Source organism: Scomber japonicus, chromosome 4 (assembly GCF_027409825.1).
Source record: "Scomber japonicus isolate fScoJap1 chromosome 4, fScoJap1.pri, whole genome shotgun sequence".
Classification (NCBI taxonomy): Eukaryota; Metazoa; Chordata; class Actinopteri; order Scombriformes; family Scombridae; genus Scomber; species Scomber japonicus.
This window is the reverse complement of record NC_070581.1, coordinates 29,475,146-29,497,856: the sequence shown is the minus strand read 5'-3', so window position 1 is coordinate 29,497,856 and position 22,711 is coordinate 29,475,146. Positions and strand designations below refer to the sequence as shown.

At 41.9% G+C, this 22,711-nt stretch overlaps 1 protein-coding gene across 1 annotated transcript; it reads left to right on the top strand.

Annotated features, from left to right (window-relative positions):
* Positions 1 to 1,059: 1,059 nt before the first annotated feature.
* nfatc2a (nuclear factor of activated T cells 2a) lies at positions 1,060 to 22,309 on the top strand. The gene is made up of 12 exons (XM_053318054.1): positions 1,060 to 1,125; positions 1,327 to 1,400; positions 1,747 to 1,895; positions 2,396 to 3,326; positions 3,454 to 3,622; positions 5,795 to 5,997; positions 7,083 to 7,255; positions 9,709 to 9,849; positions 12,783 to 12,838; positions 12,962 to 13,094; positions 13,199 to 13,900; positions 20,021 to 22,309. Exons 1-12 carry the CDS (start codon positions 1,060 to 1,062, stop codon positions 20,074 to 20,076), a joined length of 2,853 nt encoding a protein of 950 aa, XP_053174029.1. The 3' UTR covers positions 20,077 to 22,309.
* Positions 22,310 to 22,711: the final 402 nt, after the last annotated feature.

Here is a 22,711-nt window from a genome sequence, read left to right as displayed (position 1 = left end):
TGAAGTTTCTGAACGTGTACAGAGTTTTGTTCCGTCTCCTTTCAACATCTTTTGACTGAAGAAAGCTTTTTTTCCTGCTATGGTTGTTCGAGGACGGTAATTTTTTTTTTTTCATCCGCTTATTTTTTATTTTTGTATTTTTTCCTTTTTTTTTTCTTTTATTTATTTTTCACTATTTTTCTCCAGATGTTTAGAGAGACTTGGAGGCTGGCACAGTACCACACCATGAGGTCGATGGATCAAGGTACTGCTGAAGTGTTGTGATTATCTGGTAATCAACCCATTTGATTTTCAATTGATAGAGTAGTGTTCGCCCAGCAGTGTTTAAGTCTATAATGATGTGAGTTGTAATGTCATCTGTCAGTTGTCACTTGTCGGTGTTTGCGTAGAGACGCTGCTGCGCGTTATCAGCGCACGGCGTGTGCCTTAGCAACACACTGAAACACCAAGATACTAGAGTAGGAACTAGGAACATGTTTAATAGCAACCTAACGTTATGGTAATTAACAGTAAAACAGTCTAAACTTTATTTTATCGGTTTAAAACAGGAGGCACGTGTTGGAAAGTTAGTCGCCTGTAAGACTACCAAACCTAAAAGTTACATATATGACATCAGTGTGTAATATGAGAACAAGGGGAGCAGTTATAGTATATTTTCAAGTCACGCAAGTCTGACTATATGTATATTTATGTAAATCTGGTGTGACTAAAGTGCAGGGTGTCTCCAGTTAGGTTCATATAAGATGCAAATGAGAAACTGTCTTACTTCCACTTGGCTCGAACACTTTATCAGATTTATAAATCCTGTCTGATTGTATTAATTGTGGCCAGTTGTTCTGCTTCATTTGGGGGTTGCATGCTCAATTTCATCCATTATCGATGGTAAAGAAAATCAATGTAGGAATTGCATCACCAAAAAGTTAGAACAAAAGCAAAAGAAAAAAAGAAAAAAGAGAAGGTTTACTATGGGACACATGATGCACATCTGTCAGTTTTGCTGACAGAGCATATAGGCTACTGGCCCACTGGGTGTAAGGCTACAGACAGAAGGAACGCCCTATGGTTTCTGTGCTGCGTCCATGCGTCGTGCGTAAATCTGGGGATTCCCTCAGGAGTGCCAAACCGGTACATTTTTATTAACAATGCAACAGCGCGTGTAAATATTTGTCTGGTTTATTTATTGAACTCCAACATGATGCAGAGTGCAGTTTAATGTGTTTTAGCCCTTTCCATCCATTCATCCATCTACCTGTATGCATATGTTCACGTAAACCTGGAAGGATGCCACATTTCATAATTGATAGTTGTAAGTCGGTTGTTTCACAGGTGATGAGCTCAGTCAGCACCCGGCTGTGTCACTGCAGCATGTCAAACACCCGGGGGCAGCACCAGGCTGCACAGTGTGTCAAAACACTCTGTAATCTGTTAATTCATCACTTCCAAGCAGCACTTTTGCTTCTTTCTTTTTTTTTTAATCGACGCATCAACGAAATAAGGGAGGCGTGATCAGACTTTAGAAATGAACTCGAGAATTCAGCTTTGAGTGTGAAAATAGACCCGCCTTCATCTGAAAATAACTGCGGCGAGCTGAAACAGGAAACTTGTGAGCTTCACCGATGCATCATTTGACACTTGAACAGGTTCCCCAAATCCACATCAGCGCCACAACACCTCTGCCACGTCCCTGTCGCTTTGCCTGAACTCGGAGGAGCCTGTTTTTTTTTTTTTTTTTTTTTTTCCCTTTAGAGAGAAATTTAGACAGATGACCTCTTTTTACGACGAGAAAGATTTGGAGGAAGAGCTCAGTCGAGTCAACTGCCCTGATGAGGATTTGGAGTTTGAGTACTTGTTTGAATATGAACCACCTTGCAGCGACTTTGCTGGGGGACATCAAGGTTTGTCCGAGGCTTTGCTGACAGCCAGCGTTCACTCCTCTCTCGCTCTCTTCCTTTTTTTTTGTTTTTTTGTTTTGGTTGTCTCAGATATAATATATGGCTTGTGAAGTTTTTGTACGTGTGAATCAAATAACACAACAGGAAGTAAATATGACATGCTTCATGAGGGTTCAGACATGTAATAGTCATGTGAGAGGAGATGTCAATATGAAGAAGCGTTTGTGTTCACCTGACAGATGTGTGTTTCATTCAGATAAGAAAAGTTGAGAATGGACTTTTACTTTGAAAATACAAAAAAAGCAAGACATTTGTCTGCAGTGGAAATGATTGGTGTCATTTAAAGAGATGCACATTAATATCTGTGATTAAATTCAGTTCTGGATGATAAATTGCTGTTGAGTAATTATATTTGGAGTAAATGACTCTGAAAACACTTTTTAAAAATGCTTTTCGAATGTTGTATAGTACCCTAATGGGTTTCTGTCTTTCCTCCCCTGCAGATGACCCCAACCTTGCATCTCATAAAGTCCTCAGCCCTGAGTCTGAGCAGGCTTTCCCTTTGGAGGAGGCCTCTCCATACGGCATCAAGTCCTGTAGTCCCTCCTACAGTGAACACAACACTGAGGTTCTACCAGGATATGACAACCAGGAGGCCCGAAACTACCTGGACAGTACCCGTCCTGCAGGCCTGGCTCTGAGCCCACGGATCGAAATCACCCCCTCCCTTCCCTACAACCATGGCCGGGACTCCCTGCAGAACCACCAACTGAACATTAGCCCCAGACCCACCCTCACTGTTCCTGGTCATGACAACCTTGCCTACCGTGAGCCTCAGTGTCTGAGTCCCGCCAGCAGCAACTCCTCCACCAGCTGGCACTCGGAGAACTACTCCCCCTGGGCGTCTCCTTGTGTGTCCCCCAGCAGCGGCCAGAATCCCGGAGACCTCTGCCCCCGATTACAGAACATCCACACTGGCTCCCCGCGCACCTCCCCGGGCACCTCTCCTCGCACCAGCCTAGCTGAGGACGGCTGCCTGGGCCACCGTTCGCCCTCCTCCAGGCCTGGCTCCCGCTCCACTTCCCCACAGGGCAAACGCACCTACGACATGTACAGGAATCCAGCGTTAGTCCCTGGGCACCGCTCCCGCAGTCCGTCCCCCCACAGTGGCCACGAAGATCACAACATAGGGGCCCACTATCCACACAACACCCTTGCTGAAGCCATCAATGGTTTTGGCACCAATCAGCCAGGTCTGGTGCCAACCAAAATAGTCAAGACGTCCAACCAGGTTTACACTCTGTATCCAGAGAACCATGGAGAAGGGAACTTCTTGGTGTCCTGTGAACAGGACATGAAACCCAAACCTGCTACAGAGCCTTACTTTGTTATCCCCCAAATCTGGCCCAAGCCGCTGGTGTCCAGCTTCTGCAGGTAAATTAGCAAGACTAATTGCTTGTGGTTTACACATGCACACAAGATACATTTCCATATTCCAATCATCATTTTATATATTTATTTTAATGATTGATATCCACTTCATATTCTTTGTGTTCTGCAGCATCCCAGTGGCTTCTCTCCCCCCGCTGGAATGGCCGATGCCCAGTCGCACAGAACAGTATGACCTCCACATTGATGTGCAGCCCAAGCCGCACCACAGAGCTCACTATGAGACAGAGGGAAGCAGGGGTGCTGTCAAAGCGCCCACAGGAGGACACCCTGTTGTGCAGGTATGACCAACGCCTAGATAAAATGTATTATTAGTTCAATTAATACAAAATTATAAACATTTAGCACTGCTATTCAAAGTCTATGAAGGCATGTTATGCATTTAAGTTAGCCTTCCAGTTCGGGAGCCTCAGGCAACCCTGATGGGAGAGCTTGCATGTAATGGCATTTCCTACTCATTATGCACGGAGTAGTGGTGGTGGTGGTGTTATTGCCCAGGGCCAGCTGTATGTAAATGACTTTACATGAGTTACTGTGGCTACCCTCATAGCACCTTCCTCTTTTTTCACTTTCTGAAACAGACAGCATGGCCTAACCCCAGACATATGACACATTGTAACCACTCAGTAGCCTCATTACAACACTCACAACTGAACCGAGGTCAGTGAGCAACGCAGCCTCACTGATTTTGTATTTATTTTCTGTCTTCTTGCTTAAAATAGTCTACTGTTGTGTGTCCTCACCCCCTCATGATTTTAGCTACACAAACAGACCTGTGTTCATTCTGTCCCTCACTTCCTCTTACACACTGCTTTGTTGACTGTCTCATATTATTAGGAAGCGGGAGTGCTGAAACACTCTCTTCCAGATGTGTAAAAAAAAAAAGACATTAATGCTGCCTGTGGTTAAGATAATTGTAGACTGAGGAGCTCGTTGTTATTTCTCTTACACAACATTGAGTTCAAACGCAGCATGTTGAAATCTGTAAAGCTGAAAGTTGTGACACAGTTATGGATGGCTGTATTGTCCAAGAATAGTTTTAACTTCCTCTTCTTTGTGTCACCGTGGCAACATGTCAAAGCTGTTTTTGTTGGTGATAGTAGGACATTGGTGGAAATAAAGCTCTTCCCGCATCTTTTCCATTTTCTGCCCATCCCCAAAGGCGTCACTCCGAGGTCAGTTCTGCCTGGTTTGCCAGGCCAATCAGATGGTCAGGCCTGGCTAGCCACAGCTGCACTCCTTCACCTCGTCTTTTCCCTTCCTCCGCTCCTCCTTCGCTTTCTCTGTTTTTCCTTCTTCCCTCTCTCCCTCTCCCTCTCTCTCTCTCTCTCTCTCTCTCTGAGCATCGTACCCTCCACTTTACTTTTCCTACACTGCTCTCTGTCATGACTCACTGCTCCTGCCACTGCCATGACAACCGGCCCAACTGCTCACATGGTCTGTTGAGTGTTTGCAGTCAGCTTCCTCTGTTTCACTCAGTGTGTCAGCTACCTGGATATGGAGCCAGCATGGTCATTCATGTTGCCATAGTTTCTGCTCCATTCAGCAGCTGCTGTGATGTCTGAGATAATTATTTCTACTATGCGGTTTATGCACATGATGTATGTAGTGTTTCTTTCTGACCACCATTAAGAGGAATAGTGTATGTGTAAAGCTCAATAGGGAAATGTCTTCTGCAGCTCTCTAAGCATTAGAGACAAGTGGTCAGGCAGTGTAATAGATCTTAAATAAAGTTAAAGTCTAACACACTTACTGCAATTACTCTTTCCTGTAGTTTATAATTGTTACTTGAAAGAAGTTACCGTCAGTTTGGAAACTAGCGTAGTGTTATATTCTCTGATAAAGGCGATGCACTCCACTGTTTGCACAAAAACAACATTTAGATGCAAGTTGATGCTTTGTGGTTTTTGCAGGTTTCCTCAAGAGGCAGTATCTGGTTAAAAGTAACCTCTACCCCCCCTATTCCCCCCTCTCTCTATCTTTCTCTCTCTATCTTTCTGCTTCTCAGTTCACAGCTTCACCTATATACTAATTTCTGCTGCATGACATTCAAAATAGGTCTAATGCAGGTCGACTATGCATGACAGTTTCACTTCTCTTAATTTAAAAAGCATGTCTGCGAAAGACAGGACTCTGGCTTCAGTTCTTCTTTCACTTATGAAAGAACGCGTACAAGGTTGTAGGATGTGAGCTCTCTCTCCGCTGGCTAACGTTCAAGGCTGCAGAGAGGAGGCTCATGCTTTTTACACGTGGGTCTGACACTGATTAGAAACTTCCAGGGGGGAACAACATCTGGAAAGGCAGAGTTTGAACAAGAGGTCTCTGAAGAAACATATCAAGTTAAAAATGTCTTACTTGTTTCCTTCATGTTTCTGTTTCATCGGCTGACAGGAGGAGCTTTAAGTGAAGTCAAAGAGACGTCAGGTTTTTGTTTTATTTCTTTGTGTGTGCAGTTACATGGCTACAGAGGCAAGGAGCCACTCGGCCTGCAGATCTTCATCGGTACAGCAGACGAGCGCATCCTCAAGCCGCACGCCTTCTATCAAGTCCACCGCATCACTGGCAAGACGGTTACGACCACCAGTTTTGAGAAGATTATTCATGGCACCAAAGTTCTTGAGATCCCTCTGGAGCCAAAGAACAACATGAAAGCAATGTGAGAATACTGTAATGACTTGTAAAGACTTTTCAGTTTAGCTATGCTCGTGTCACTGATCTAAAGATAGCAATGTTAGCTTCTTCCCTCTCTTAGCTTAGGTTGACAACTATTTGGTGAATTGTAGGATTTAAATTTTGCACAGATATTCCTACTCCCCAGAAGATGACTCCTACTGACTGTGGTGCTAATCTGATTTTAACTCTAGTGCCACCAGCAGGTGAAAGTTTTTCACATCCACCAGCAGATTGACATTTTTGGTTCAGAGTATGTCTAAACAGCTGTTGAATGGATTCCTATTCAATAGTACTACATATATTCATGCTCCCCTGAAGATGAGCCCTACTCACTTTGTTGACCCCTGACCTTTCCCCTAGAGCCACCATGAGGTTGACATTTTAGCTTTTTATTTAAATACCTCGACATCTATTACATATTGATCCCCTGACTTTTCCCTTAGCGCCATTATTGGGTCACAATTTGGTTTATGCCCATATAGCTGTAAACCTGTCATCACTCCATACCTTCAACCTCAACTGTACTTTGTGTTTTTTGCTATTTGGCAAATGTTAGCATGCTAACAGTAAACTAAGACAGCTTATACATAATAACTGCTTAATATAAACATGCTAACACCGTCATTGTGAGTATGTTAGCAGACTGGTGTTAGCATTTAACTCAAAGTAATGATGTGTCTGAGTGTAGCCTCACTGAGCTAGTAGACTGTAGGGTAGAACAGGGCTGCAACTAAGTCTGTCGAGGATTTACTTGATTAAGTGTTTCCCAAAGCCCAAAACGCAACCTTAATCTTCTTTTCTTCCTTACCAACAGTCCAAAACTCAAACATGTTGGTTGACTATTAGAAAGGAGTAAAGAATCCAGAAAATATTCATATTTAAGAAGCTGGAACCAGAGAAAAAATGACTCAAAACAATCCATTATTATAATAGTTGGTGATTGATTATCTGTCAATCGACTAATTGTTCATTTCATTCATCGTTGTGGCTCTATTGGAGATACTTGGTCTTGTTTTAATATAATTTTGCCATTGCCTGCTGTGCTTACATATTGCCTCCTCCTCACAGAATTGACTGTGCTGGGATACTGAAGCTCAGGAACGCCGACATCGAGCTGAGGAAGGGCGAGACAGACGTTGGCCGAAAAAACACCCGTGTTCGTCTCGTGTTTCGTGTGCACATACCTCAGCCTGGAGGACAGCACGTCTCTCTTCAAGTGGCCTCGCATCCTATCGAGTGCTGTAAGCGGCTACACATAAAACACTTTTTATGATGTACTTTTTTGTGCTGTTTTACCTCATCTTTAAAAAAAAAAGCAGGTTTGACTCCTGCTACAGTGCAGACTTTATGAATTCCTCATGTATGCTTCTCGTGGAGGCCAAAACCGCTGATGTTTTCATCAGTTGACAAAACTTAATACAAAGTAAACATTTAAAAAAAATATTTTAAAAAATGAACCCACATGTAAATGAGTTTGGAGCTGGGCTGATAGTCCAGAGTCCTGTGCACAAAGCTTGTCTTTATACTAGCAGGGCTTCCATCCAGTAGGTGGGCCCAGCATGTTGCAGTGTCTGTGTACCTGTTTGTATGTGTGTAGTAAAGTCTGTGTTTGGGTACATCAGTGTATGTGTACACAGTGTTATTAAAGCACCTGGTGTAATCAAAACTCAAACAAGGAAGTCCTTTATATAGCTAGTCAAGACATAATATTCATCATATTAGCTTCATACAGGCTGCGTGCAATATGCTCCTCTCATTGTAAAAAAACCCCACATGACGTAGAATATACTAACACTTTATAATCGTTTCCCATCTGTTTTCCGATTAGAACAATTGTCATGCCTGTCACAAGATGAACTTCAGAACAATTGTCGTCAGTGAAAAGCAATCAACCGTAAAGCTGCTCACAATGACACCTGTGATACATCTGTCTGACCTGTTGAAAAGCAAACTGAGTCAGCGTTGGTGTGTCTGAGGTGACAAGGGCCCCTTCTGCTGTCATCCTCTTTGTTTTATACCCGCTCGCAGTGCAGTAGGGTGAACGATTATGTTCAAAGGTCACAGTACTGTCGACGCCTCAGCTCGCCTCAGTGAGTGCAGCGGCTGAGCTAATGGCTGATACTGTAATAAACAAGAAGAGGAAGCAACACTTCACACAGAGCAGCATCATTAATGTGTCTAGCGTTTCCACAAAAGTGATACTACTGACATTGTTTCTGTTGCTCTGCGGAAATAATATGAATGACATTAACGCCGTCACACATACACTTGACCTTGTTTCAGCTCCTCATTCAAACTATATGATCCTGTAAGCCTATTATATAAAATGGAAAACTTCACACTGATATATTTGGTATCTTTTAGCTAGCTTTTGACACTTTGGAACCTCTGCTAGCATTTCAAACAGAAGTTATATTGGCTTTAACAAGGTTTGACTGTGCAGCTTGAGCTTGTAATGACCGACACACTATCAGCCTGTTGCATGTTTAACACAGACCTGCAACAGTTAGGCAATGACAGAAAATTAGTTGACAACTATTTTGACAATCGATTAATTGTTTCAGGTAATTTTTACAGGAGGTTTCAGCCTCTTAAATGTAAATATTTTCTGCTTTCTTTAGTCTTATATTATAGTTAACTCTGTGGGATATGCACTGTTGATCGGACAAAATAAGAGATTTTAGGCTTGCCAGTTTTCTGACATTTATAGACCGAATGGCTAATGAGAAATGAGAAAACAGACAGTAAGCATGGGCCGGTATGAGATTCTGGTGGTATGATAACCATAAGCAAAAATATCATGGTTTCAGGGTATGGAGGTATTACGATTCCAGCTCTAAAATGTTCCTAAAAGGAAGAAAAATAAAGACAGACATGTTCATTTAACCTGAATCTGTAATGACAGTGTGAGGGGTCGTGATACTCTACACTGCAGCTGCACCACCTGAGGGATTTCTGACCAGCACTTCCTGTCTTTGACCAGACAATAAACACAAGCTCATACCTGAGGAACTGTATGACAGGAAATTTGGCGGTTTCGGTTATCGTTATCACAGTATACCTTGAACACGGTTATCATCCCATGCCTAGTCGACAGATTATTCAGTAATGAAAATGATCGTCTGTTGCAGTCCTAGCAACTACGTCACTCTCAATTCTTAACACCAATACCTTTTAAATACCGTAAAATATAACCCGAATAGACTCAAACCTTGAAAAATAGCGCAAAGGTTAATTTGATTTCTTTGAAAAACACGTCCAAGCTTCACACAGATTACATCAAACTCTTATCTTATTGCACTATACTGACAATCTTTCCTGTTAACGCTCCCCAAGTTGTGATTTGACAGATTTATATTGCCGCTTATTTAAACTGAAAGCTTGCCAAATGACTCAACATCATCTGTTTATTGTAAAGCACAGGCACTTCTTGTTACCAAGTATTTACACTTGTGAGAACCAGTACATGTCTTCTCACTTTCTCTCTTATGCTGGTTATAAGTGCTGTAGGTGTAACGCACTCTCTCTCTCTCTCTCTCTCTCTCTCTCTCTCTCTCTCTCTCTCTCTCTCTCTCTCTCTCTCTCTCTCTCTCTCTCTCTCTCTCTCTCTCTCTCTCTCTCTCTCTCTCTCTCTCTCTCTCTCTCTCTCTCTCTCTCTCTCTCTCTCTCTCTCTCTCTCTCTCTCTCTCCACAGCTCAGCGTTCAGCACACGAGCTTCCCATGGTGGAGAAGCAGGACATGGACAGCTGCTCTGTTCTGGGAGGCCAGCAGATGATCCTGACTGGGCAGAACTTCAGCTCCGATTCTAAGGTCATTTTCATGGAGAAAAACCAGGGTGAGTGGCGTTGAACAAATCACATCGGCCCCCGAGCATCCCATCCTCACAACAACTTTTTTTTTTGTTTTTAACCAACATATTTTTTCTATGTATTTCAACAACATTTACCATAAAGCCATACATTACCTGAAACACAAACCTATGACTCAATCTGAAATCGCTAAAACCCTTATTCACCACAACACAAGCGATGACTAATGACTCCTAAGTAGCTGCGTGTGTGTGTGTGTGTGTGCGTGTGTGTGCGTGTGTGTATGTGCGTGTGCAACAAGTTGATAGCTTTCACATTTTCACCACCACCATCATTGTACGAGTGTATTTGCATGATCCGAATGATAACACTGCAGCCACACTTCCTTTTGCCCTTTTCTTCCTCACTGACTTCCATGATGTCTTATCACTCAGACGAGCCTTTTGTTGTGTGATTTATAGCTCTGTTTTGTCACATGAAAGGTTACTCTTCAACACAAATGCATCCGAGCGGAGCTGAAAGACTTAACTTTTATATCTTTTTATGAAATGAAATACATATTGTTGTTTTTTTACTTTCTATTATATAATGTTAGAAGAGATAATTGACCCTTTATTTACTTTACGAAGGCAAACTGGAGTGATTTCACCATAATTAGCACAAAGTGATGTGTCTATGTTTTATATAGGGTTAAACGTGAGTAACACCTCTATTACATGAACCCTTAGTTTCCCTCCTTTTTGACACCATAAGCTGCTTAGCTGTTAACTAGTTTAAAATCCCCCTCCACTCCACTCCAACTTATGTCTACTTCATTTGGATGTCTGAGCTTCACAGTGTAAAATGACGTATGTGCCGAGTTTGACACCAGAAGACTGTTTTCACATTCATCAAGTGAAGGTGGAAAGTTTCTCTCTGTTTCACCGTTGAAAATCTGAGTTTAAAGCGTATCTATGAGCAGAGAGAGTTTGTAGGCATCACAACTCAATGCTGCGATGTGGAAACTTGAAGCCTTCACTGCACAAACACTGAGAATGTTTTTTTTTTTCACTGTGTTCAGCTGAAAGGTTTGATGAGGTAAAAAGAGGACATGTCATTTTTAAGTATCTAAGTAAGACAATTTAACTATCTTAGTGGGAAAAACACACCTGGCACACCTTTATATTCAATGGAGAGTATTTTATAGACATCTTAAAACATGTTTTGTTTTTTAAAAAAATCTGTTTATTGGCATTTGTAATTAAACACACATATACCCCCTCCCCCAACCCCACGTCATTGCCCCAAATCCTCTAAGGGAAAAGAAAATACAACAGAGAAAATAGTGCGATAGGGAAGAAAAAAGAAAAAAAAAACCAAAGTAACAGCTGAATACACTGCTAAAATAAATCAAATCAAATCAAATGGGGAAAAAACCCAAAAAAACATGTTTTGAGGGGATCTTTAAAAAGTGTGAGTAGTATTACGTAGGTAATTCTTCCATAAATCATGTTTCCAACAGATTACGTCCAGCTGTTTCTCGACGCTTCTCTGAGATAGACAACTCTATTAAAACAGCATTTGTCTGCTATTGTGACTCACTGACTCCACTACTGTCTTGAAAGAGCTTGGCTTTTTAAATGCAGGCACTTCACAGGCCACCTCAAGAAAAAACTTGGACCCTCTCGCCCCTGCTGCTCCGTTCTTATTTTTTTTTCTCTGGGTTTCCCTGTGTTACGACACATCGCAGTAATGGCTAGTAAGACCAAGATGGAAAAAAGAAATCTTACACAGACCCATTGCCATTGTTTTGGAGAGTTTCTGTATGACACAAAGTTCTCAACCAGTGCAGCTGTGAAATCCTTCTGAATGAGAGACAGCTGCCTCTGGCTCTTGTGCTTGGACAGGGAGGATTGTACAGAGGGGAAGGAAAGCTTTGCCGCCGGCCAAGTCAAGTCAAGTCTGCTCGGCTCGGCTCTCTCTCTCTCTCTCTCCCCATGGCTCGCTTCTCTTCCCTTTTCCACCTTCACTCACAATTATCTCCAGAGGGAGGAACAAGAGTCGGGGTCTCCCTTAGAGTAGAATTGCAACAAAACGCAAACAAACACAAAAGCCAAGAAAGCAGTCGTCATCACATTGTGTAAGAGACGTGGAGAGAATCGATCATAAAATAAAAGTGGAGAAAAAAAAAGAAGAAAAGTTGGCTAGATGCGTGGAATCCCCCTTTTTTCCTGCTGACTCATTTAAGCCATGTGTTTCTAATTTGCAATTTTGACAGAGGGTTTCCCACCTACAGTACAGTAACATCCAAACAAACCTCTCTGCAGCATGTCGGATCATGTGCTTGAACATATGGAGTTCACATTTTCAAGCACATTTTGTTTGTCTTCAATTACACTTGAAGGGTAATTTGATGAAGTGCGATGTAACATAACATGAACTGTAATCGCTACAGATGTGGAGGAGCCGTGACTGCTCATCACACAACCCCCCCCACCCCACCCCACCCCCCTTTGCTAATGTTGTGTTTCTGTCAGTGCTGTCATTCGGAGAACAGATGAGGTGTTTCTATGGCAGCCATATGTCCCTTAGAGTCATGGTTGACTGCTTGTGTATTAGGAGTAAACCTACAGATGATCTCCTACCTTTATGTGTGTTTGGTTATGTAAGAGGAAGTGGGGTTTTAAAAATGATATTATCTACATGCACAATGAGGCTTTTTCTCTCCACATGAATTTTAAATTATATTGTGCACATGGCGCCACGTTGACATTAAAATACAAAAGGATTCAAAACAAGAATCATTCCTTGAGGTTATGGGTGAGAATTCAGCGTTTTCCTCCTTCAAATGCTAGAGCCTCTGAGAATTTACTGTTGTCTTGTACATCTTGAAACAGTCAACCTTGTTTACCTCACTGCTGTGTTTAATTGTTAAATTGCAGCGTTTAGGTTTTCACTTTCTCTCTTTGTTTCCTTCTAGACGGGCAGCAAATTTGGGAAATGGAAGCAACAGTGGACAAAGATAAGAGCCAGCCAGTAAGTGTTTTGCATCAGACTGACATAACCTGGAAGACCTGTAATACACACACACAGACACACATGAACTGATTTGTAGTCTTGTCAGACTTGTACAGTACATAATAGAGCACTGTATTGTAGAGTATGCTGTTTGTGGAGGTGCCGTCCTACCGAGAGACGTCTATCTGCCATCCAGCCAAAGTCAACTTCTACGTCATCAACGGCAAAAGGAAGCGCAGCCAGCCTCAACATTTCACCTACACACCACTGGCATGTAAGAATGCTGCTCAGCCTCTTTGTTGGATATCAAAAAAATGATATTCATACTTCCTCTTAGGATATTTACAGCCATCTCTGTGATCTTTGTCTTCCTTACAGCTCCCTCAATAAAGACCGAGCCTCTTGATGAGTATGAAGCAGACCACATTGGCTTTGCCATGCCTCAGATCTTCCAGGGCATATCCCCTCATTCCTACTACCATAACCCCCGTGGTGCCCTCCACCCAGACAACGGCCTGGTCTCGGGCATGGCATCCTGTCAGCGTCTCAGCTCCAGCCTTCCAGGCCAAGACACGCGTTTCCAGCAGCAGAGCCCGGCCATCGTGTATTCCCGTGGGGGCAAGAGTCTGAGCGGAAGCCCTGGCCTTTATCAGCAGACTGGAGGGATGATGTCTGACCCGCATCGGTCAGTCCTGGTTCACACAGGCTCCCCGGCGCAGTCTGTAGGTCCTCTAGGTGCAGGCCAGCACCCATCTATCATCCAATTCTCCCCCAACAACCACCTGCTTCGGGGAGGAGACCATCAACCTCTCAGTGCTGCGCAGCCTGACAACCAGCAGATCATCTACTGTGATGCCTACTCCCCACAGGCCGCCAACTCCCCTACGCCCCCCCTGGCTCAGGCGGTGGTGACCCACCCTCAGCAGTATCCCACCGTGATCCAGCAGCAGCCCTTCGTGCAGAAAGGACAGCAGAAAGGCCGTGCTCCCCCCGGCACGGGGCAGATGGAGGCTCCAGGAGACGGACAGAGGAGGGTGACGGTCAAAGAGGAGAACTTGGACCAGGCCTACCTAGATGATGGTGAGTGTAAGTTCGTGCTTTTATACTTTAAATTAGCAGCAGCCACCTGTCAAATGCTGGTAAAATATTAAAGTGGCTGGGAGATTTCAGACACTAAATAATGATTCACTATTGAATGGTTGGTGTATTTAAACATTTATCTGTCAGTGGCTAGTAGATGTTCACATGTTAAATAGTTAATTTCCCACTCTGGGGATAGCTTATGTCATTCACAGTGTGTGCCTTTATCAGCTGAATGTAATGAGGCGAAAAAAGCAGGAGGACAAAGTGATGAATATGTGCAATTCCCTTTTGTGAAAGAGATGGATGATAAGACCCGGCAACAAAGATATGACTTTTCCTAAGAACAATTCAAGGATATTTACAATATCTGCGCCATCTCCTTTTCACGTATTCCCGGTCTGATCTGCGTACTATAGTATCACTCTGAACAAAGCCAACAGAAAAAGCTCTCACTGTTAAAACAATCTTCGCCATGAGGTGCAGTTATGTTCCACTCAAGGTGGAAATAACAGGGATTATGAGTCATATGTTTATACTTATGCTTGTCAACCCCATTACCCTCTGATAGAATTAATGTCAGGCCACATCCAGCAGCAGGCAGGAGGTTGAACCTCTTCGTTATTTTGGAGCTAAAGGTTCTCTAAACTATATCATGTTGAAAAATAAAATGACAGGCTCTGAAAAGGGTTTTCTTCTAGTTTTTCTTGTAGTCAGGTGAGGATTAAGTACAGTTTGAAGCTGTCATCATGCCCCATTCAACAGTTCATTCTGCTGGTCGCAGGGGGTTCGCTTGGCACCACACATCAGGAAATGAGCTTTTTCTCTCTCACATTAACGACAGGGAGGGAGGGAGAAAAAAGTGTCACTCTCTTGACCGCCTGGACATGTTGACACTGTTATGAAGTGAAAAACAACCTCCATGGCAACCATTGTCAAACAGTGGAACGGGCTGCCTGGGAGAGCTGGGGAAAGCCTCTTTGTTTGTTATAGTTGGCTAGGGCTTCTCCTTGGCCTTACGCCCCCCGATTCTGCGGGGGAACCCACCAGAGGATTAGCTTTTTTCCGACCACGAGATTCTGCCAATCTGGCACAAGAAATTCCTATTTGCAGCTGCTTTCCTCCAGAAATCCAGCCTGATCCCTGTAAGATAGCAGGAGGGTGGAGGGTAGTTTGCAGGAAAAGGGAAAGGGCTGTGTGTGTGCGCATGTGTGTGTGTGTTTCAATGGAAAAAATGAAACTGAGAAAAAAGGCCAGCAATGGAATTTGTGTTTTTTGGATGGGACTTGCAGGGTTTCCCTCCGCAGTAAACAGCAACAGGGTTGTGAGCTTGTGAATTAACAAGGAGTTAGAGGAACAGTCAAACTGGGCTCTATGTTTGATCCTCCCATCATCAAAAGTTGATGACGGCCTGTTAGCTTCCCAAGGTTTCTCTGTGTGTTTGTTCAGTTTTAGTTTTCTATTCATGTAGCACGTAACCTTCCCCTTTGAAATCACATGAAAACTAGTTGCATTTCAGGTGCCTTTGATATCTTATGATATTAATACCACATCCCTGAATGCATAATGCAAACAACTGCAACTAAATAATCCCCCATTGTACTCCAACAGGTGATCCACCTACTCATTTCATTATCAAGTTTAGTCATTGCTGCTTTAATAAGAAAAACAAATGGGTGGAGGGGGGACTTCCCAATATCTAAAAGGGTGACAAGAAAACTGAGGTGAGAAAAACCCCTCTGTGTTTGACTGCAAAGGTCGTCAAGTACGAGTACGATAACACAAAAAAAAAAAAAATTAAGCTGGGACCATCAAACACATTTTCACCAAAGTGAGATTGTCAACATTACTCATCCAGACATGTGTTTCAGTCTGGAGTCATTTTTCGAAAAAGGGTGATGCCACATCCTGGTATCGTCACATTGTTGTGGTCGCTAACTGTCACATCTCCGAGGTGCCTTAACTGTGTCATCCTCTAGTGAAGAGTGTTAAATGAAAGTCAGGTATTTCATTTTCTACCAAAACTTGGCTCATAATGCCTCCCACGCAGAGGGCTTGTGTGTTCAGCCCTCACACACAAGTTTCCATGCCTCCTGTTTTTGCCCAAACAAGACAGACTCTTGATTGACATTTATATTTATTTATTATATCAGGTTAGTTGAATATTTGAAGAAAAAAAAAAAAAAGATAACCTGTGGAAACGTGCTTTTTCCTTGGATCACAACTATCAAGAATGTCTGGCATTACTCGCTGCATGCCACATAGTTTATGAAAACAAGACAGAGCTACTGGCTTAGCCTACAAAGGCTGAGAGTGACAGATTTAGTGGGTGTGGAATAAAGCCCAGAGGCAGTGGAGCAGGTGAAATTGTTCCAGCAGGTAGAGATCAGGCTAGAGGAGATAAAGCACACAGCAACAGCCTGGTGGACACGCATTAGTCTCAGCTCACTTCCATCCCATTTAAAAGGCCTGATCAAATACTCCAGAGCTGTTATGATGAGTGCATGACAACTGCTTTAAGACACTTGTATTGTTTCATTTATGAGATTTTTCAAGCTTGTCTTAAAACTCTCACATGTTCAAATCTACATTGTAAAATTATTGGTTGCTGTATGCTCATTTTCTAGATATTGGCGGCTCTAAGAGATCTCCAAATATCTTCCATATGCATCTGCACTGTAAGAGAAAGGAGTCAGAATCCACATTTCTTATATTCTGTTAAGTTAATATGGAGGTGGAGGAATTTGATTTTTATCTCCGTCTCCTCCGCTGCGTTCACAGCGATCCCTTCACAGCCAGCGCGAAGAGGAACAAGCAATAATTCTTTCAGTGTACATGTGTGTGGGTATTGTCTCAAGACACACTTGAAAACTCTGCGGTTAGGTTTAGTGGTTAGCTGTAAGTCCGCTCACTCAGCTTTCTCTTTTCTCTCTATGGTTTTCAGCTTCGTACTGTCATTACAACCCCACACCAAAACTCTCCTGTATGTAACCCATGAATGTACTGTGCAGCCCTTTACACACAAACACACTCACACACACATACACATACTGAATGAACATGCAGACACACAAACACACTCAGTCCAGCTCGCAGCAGGCAGTGTGCAGCGACTGAGTCAGCTACTGTACAGGGTCTCTCTCTCTCTCTCTCTCTCTCTCTCCTCCCACCTTTGGTTGGTAAACAGTGCAGCTCATTGGTGCAGAACTCAGGAGCCAGACACTCACCTATTGAACAGACTAGCTTGAGTGTTCCCGGGGCCAGCCTCAAATACCCCAGTCTGTGCCAACCCTTCATTAGCTTCAGTAAAGCCCCCACTGTATGTTGCCCCCACTGCGGCGCTCCTGCTGCTTCTCTAAGCTCGTTTTTATGCTCGGGAAAAAAATAAAAAATCTTGTGGCACCGCTGGGGACATGAACGTTTCTTTAAGGCATTAGGTGTCAGAGGGAATTCCACTACAGCCTAAAATAAACAGGGCCGCTGAAGTTGTGACGACAGCAGAGCATCCAGTTTGGCGGCTCCTGCAGTTTTTGCAACTCTCAGATGCTGCTCTGGCTATAAAATGTGCTCAGTGTTGAGCTGTTTCTTATTCACATCTGCAAATGATCAGATAGAACAGCAGCAGGGGAGACGGAGAGAAAGGAGAGACAAAATTGTGTTGTTGGATGGAAGAGCACGTCTGTCTGATTGCTAAATTAGGTTTCTGAACACTTAACTTGCATGATTAGCTGCTAGCTCACCATTTTAATTAGAGATCATATTTTCCATCATGGTCTAAATGAATTTTCTTACTTTTTATATACAGCTATTTCCTGCTAGCATTAGATAAGAACATGCTTTGACCTTTTGACTACTTTTAGGTAATTTTGTCATGAGCTGTCATCTGCCTAGAGACGCTGTTGTGTGGGTGAGATGGTGTCTGATTTCATTTTACGTGTGTTTTAATAGTTGCAGCCTTTGCCTCACCACTATGTAAATCAGGGCTTTAAATAGAGCTCACACAAGCCAACTGAATATCACTCCTCTGCCTCTAAAAATAAAACCGCTGAAGGTGATTTAGTATTTTGTACAGCTGTTGGTTCATCTTGTTGTTGTTCAAAATGTTTTAACCTTAAATGTATCCAGTTCAGTCCTGATGGCTTTAATGGAGTACTGTTGTTTGACATTTTTTGGAAATACACTTGCTGCTGAGAGTTAGATGAGAAGTTTGATGCCGTACTCGTATCTGTCATTTAAGAATTAAGTTAAAGCTAGCAGCTGTTTACTTTAGCTTAGCATAAAGACGACTGGAAACAGAGGTAAACAGTTAGCTTGGCTCAGTGGGTTTAAGCTACCAGCATAAGGTGTGGTGCCAAATAATAGAGCACCAACACTATAGGTTTTAAATTAAGTCGCCAAAAACGACCTATAGTTACATTGGAGTGACAGATGCCATCTAGTGGCTGTAGCAATTACGACATGGGGAAGTGACGCAGTTCAGATGACCTTAATATTAGGTGACTTTCTTCGTAGGAGGATGTTGGTTTGACTTTGGCAGATGGATAGATAGTTGGTTAGTTAGATGGCAAAAACGTAGCTGTGGGAGACCGCTGTTTGCTTCCAGTTTTAACTTTTGCTCGCTTCCTGTTTACAACCGCGAGTGTCACGTTTTTAACCGTGAGTTGGGGCATTTTAAAAAAAAACCTTAACGTGGGTTTACTGTGGCCATGATGACGAGAGTTGTCTAACGTCAAAGGAGTAATAACCATGTTTAAAGTAATCACTTGAACCCAGACCATGATCTTTCCCTAACATTACCAACTGGTTTTTGTGGTTTAACCTAACCAGCCTTTTACCAGTGGTGTCACACTTTAAAACATTATTATGTTATATTAAGCAGCATATTACACTCCAATGGGTTGTTTAATGAGATTTGTTGTCATTTAATCTGGAGGACTTGTTGTTCCAGTGTTATGCTAAGCTAAGCTAACTGTCTGCTGAGTGTAGCTTCATATTTAGCATACCGATATGAGAGTGGTATTGAACTTCTAACTATCTAACTCTTGGCACAAGCAGTGGGAACTTGAACAAAACACCAATAACACCTTTTGAAAAGCATTACACATCTTAAGTATGGCAATATTAATAATTAAAATTTAATGGGTACATGGGTATAACTTCAGGTAAATAACTCAATCCCAAAGAGTAGCCGATTACCATGGTTACAAGATCACAGACACAACATGCTCTGTAATGGCTTGTTGCAGTCAAAAAGCTTTTTTGGCCCACTTTAAAATACTTATATTACTCATCGGCCCTAATGAGTTCCCCGAGGCACAGTGGAAGCAGTGGCACAGCCTATAACGTCTCTGACTGCCAGTGTACACAGACAGACACACAGTAGGCCTCCAGACCGGGGCTTCCAGATAAACACCAGGGCTCAAACACAGACGGCGTGGCATATCTGGAGAGATGAAATGTTACACATACTTGAGATTCCTTCTTGCTTTATGCAGAACTACCTGTTGACAGTGTGACTTTTGACTGAGTTCACACTGAGGTGAGCAGATGTACTCCTGGCAGGTTGTCACACTTTTCTTCACACTTTGAATGTCAGCGCTTTATCAGCCGATTCACAGGAAAGCTTCAAATACTTAGAAACCTGTAGGTTTTTTTGCAGATATAAATAATCTCAATAATTCAACCCACAAATTGAATATTTTATTTTCATTTGAAAGCATCACACGTCTACTACGCCCCCCCTCCTCCTCCTGCGCATGGTGATCCTATTTTTAGAAGCATGACACCGTGAAAGTTTCCATTTCAACCCCCTTCCTCTTCTGTTGATGTGTATACACGCAGATGTAATCGGCTGAGCAAAAGGGATTGCTTATAGGCTCTTGCATAGCTCTACCTCTAGTGGTTATTCACCATAAATGCAGTATTAGTCCGCCTTTTATCAATGCTCTGCACAGAAATGTCAATCAGACCTCCCTGTGTGATTTCACAGAGCAGTATAATCAATCTCACCTTTTAATCTGATCAGAAGTCTGTTTTAATGCTTCTTTTTTTTTAATTGGAGGTGAAAAAATGCCACTGTCTAACATCCCTCTCTTTGTTTCCTTCTCTTTTGCTTTACAGTGAATGAAATCATAAGAAAGGATCTGACGGGCGTTCAGGCAAGAGGACAGACATAGAGGAGTAACCGGAGCGGGAAGTGACAACACCCCACCCCACCACCTGCCGGACACACACACACACACACACACACACACACACACACACAAACAAACACATGCACGTAGGCTTCAACTTTCCAGTGCGGTGACACACTTCCACCAACAATCATACCTTCTCTTCCTCATCTTTCTGCGTCTATGGAGATAGAAATATCAGCTACCAGCTGCTGTGTTTGCTTTGGATGTGTTTCGGCAATAAACTGTTTTATTTGGCAAACAGAAGAATTTGTTCGACCCGTGACGTCTGCCACAAACCACCCAGCAGGTTCTCAAGGAAAAACAATAAGAACCGACAGGCGAACGTGCCTTATCTTCTCTTCAGGTTGACACTCACATGCTTTACAAAATAAGAAAGACATATAATGGGAAAACACTTGTCTACAAAGTTAGCCATATTGCCTAGGCAATAAACTCACACTTGTTTGCCTCATACAAATGAAAAATGTAGCATGCAGCTGTTTCACATGACATCTGTGTAATTTCAACAGGTTAATGTCACATACCAAAAATTGTCAGCCCAAATATGATGCTCAGCTCTTTGTTGTGGCCCAAAGCTTGCCTTCTTCTTTTTTGTTTCATTCTTCTCGCTCAAAGTATGTATTTTGTCTGTAACTCTCTTTGTATGCAGTTATACATGAAACAACTGTCCAAAGCTTACATGCTGATCATCTCATTTTAAGTGCTTTTTTTCTAATTGAAGTGAAGCGCACACTGCCTTAACCATATACAAATGAACTATTGTGAGACCTCCTAATATGCACTGTTTTCAATAACAGGGGGTCAATGTCCTTTTTTTGTCCTTTTTTTATATAATATGTGAGTCATGTGAATAATGTACCATTTTATATTCATAAAATATACATTACATAATATTCAGGTGATATGCCAAAGTGGCTTCACAGGGCCTGTGATGCTACAGTGATAGCATGGGTCTATTTTTATTTTTATTTTTTAAAGGATTTCAATGCTTGACTTTTTTTTGTTGTTGTTGTTTATCAGTCATGCATTGGATGAAATTTTGGAAATGTATCAGAAGTTTGGCTCATTCAAGCTGAAGTGAGAGATTTTGTACTCAGATTTAAAAGGTGGTCTTGCTTTTTCTTTTTTTTTTTATCAACCTCTATTTGATATTTTTTGTCTATTTTATTTGTATTTCTCTTTAAAAAATGATTGTAATAACATCTGTGGCTGTTGCCGCAGTCTAAAAATATCCAAAGCTTTTACTGTGTGTATTGTTTTATGTATAGTTGAACCTTGAGTCCATCCATAATGACAATCAGTATACTCAAAGCTAAGTGCCTGCCCATGCAGAAGCTTTATGCTTGCCGATGTAAACGACATACTTCTCTCTCTGTAAATGCCATTATATCTTTTCACACTGACAGCACAGTAGGGATATACAGTGTGGATAACTGACGTGCTAATACAGCTTGCTTTGATCGAGAAAAAAAAAAAAGTAGTTTGACAATTATTTTTGTAACATTGTAAAAATTTCACTGAGTGGATTGGAGTTTGTTAAAAGTGCCAAGTGTCTTAAATATGATTGTAAAAAAAAAAAAACTGTTTCAAGTGAAGTAAGAAAAACAAACACAGTAAGTAAAATGTAAAAGACTGAATCTCAACTTTTAATATTTGATATGGACCTATTTTAAAGACAACCTCACTTTATTTTGTGATATTATTCAAGCTAATATTGATGGATACTATTAATGATATTTCCCATTGAGCCAATACAGCACAGGTGCATTTGACATTTCTTGAATGTAGTTTATATTATCTAGTTTTTCCCCTTTTTTTGTAAATAGTAGATACAAAGTGTGTTTGTCCGTGTGTTGAAGTTTGAGTAGACTAAAATAGAAACTGTTTGTCATATATCTTTTATCTGTCTCTTGTGTTTATAGTATACACAAAGTTATCTATATCTGTTTTATTACAAGGTAAAAATGTGTCTGTTTTTTTTCTGAAGGGAATTATGACCCATTTATCCCCGTAATAGTTTTTATTTTTGTTTATGCATTTGTTATTATAATTTTACAATCTTTAAAAGAAATCTTTTGTAATGAAAAGGTTATTAATACTGTCTTATTTTATTTTCTGTGTTGATAGTTGTATCCTGTACTTGTTGCTTTTGGAGTCTACCGAACTCTGTGCCTCCTTAAACAGTTTCTGTTTCTTGCTATTTTTGTATCCTTAAAAGTAGCAATAAATAATAACCACATACATACCTGCATGATTGTTGATCCTTTTTTGTTGATGTGTTGCTCCTCTGCATTTACTCTCATTCATTCCACCTTTATGTTATACAGGGTGATCTAATGAGAGCAGAAACATGAACAAACACAAGACAACCATTAAAATCTATAATAACAAATAACAGATAGGAACACAGTGGTAAAGGATGAGAACAGGAGTATAAACATACATATGAATGCAACAATAAGGGATCAAAACAACCAAGCTGTAAGGGTTAGGGGTTAGGGTTAGCTTTGAGTAAAAGGGTTAGCTAACTCGGGGGAGCGTACCTATGTTCCCAGGGTCCTATGTTCCCCGATCGCGGCTAACTCGGTTGCTAGCTCAGCGGCTAACTCCGCTG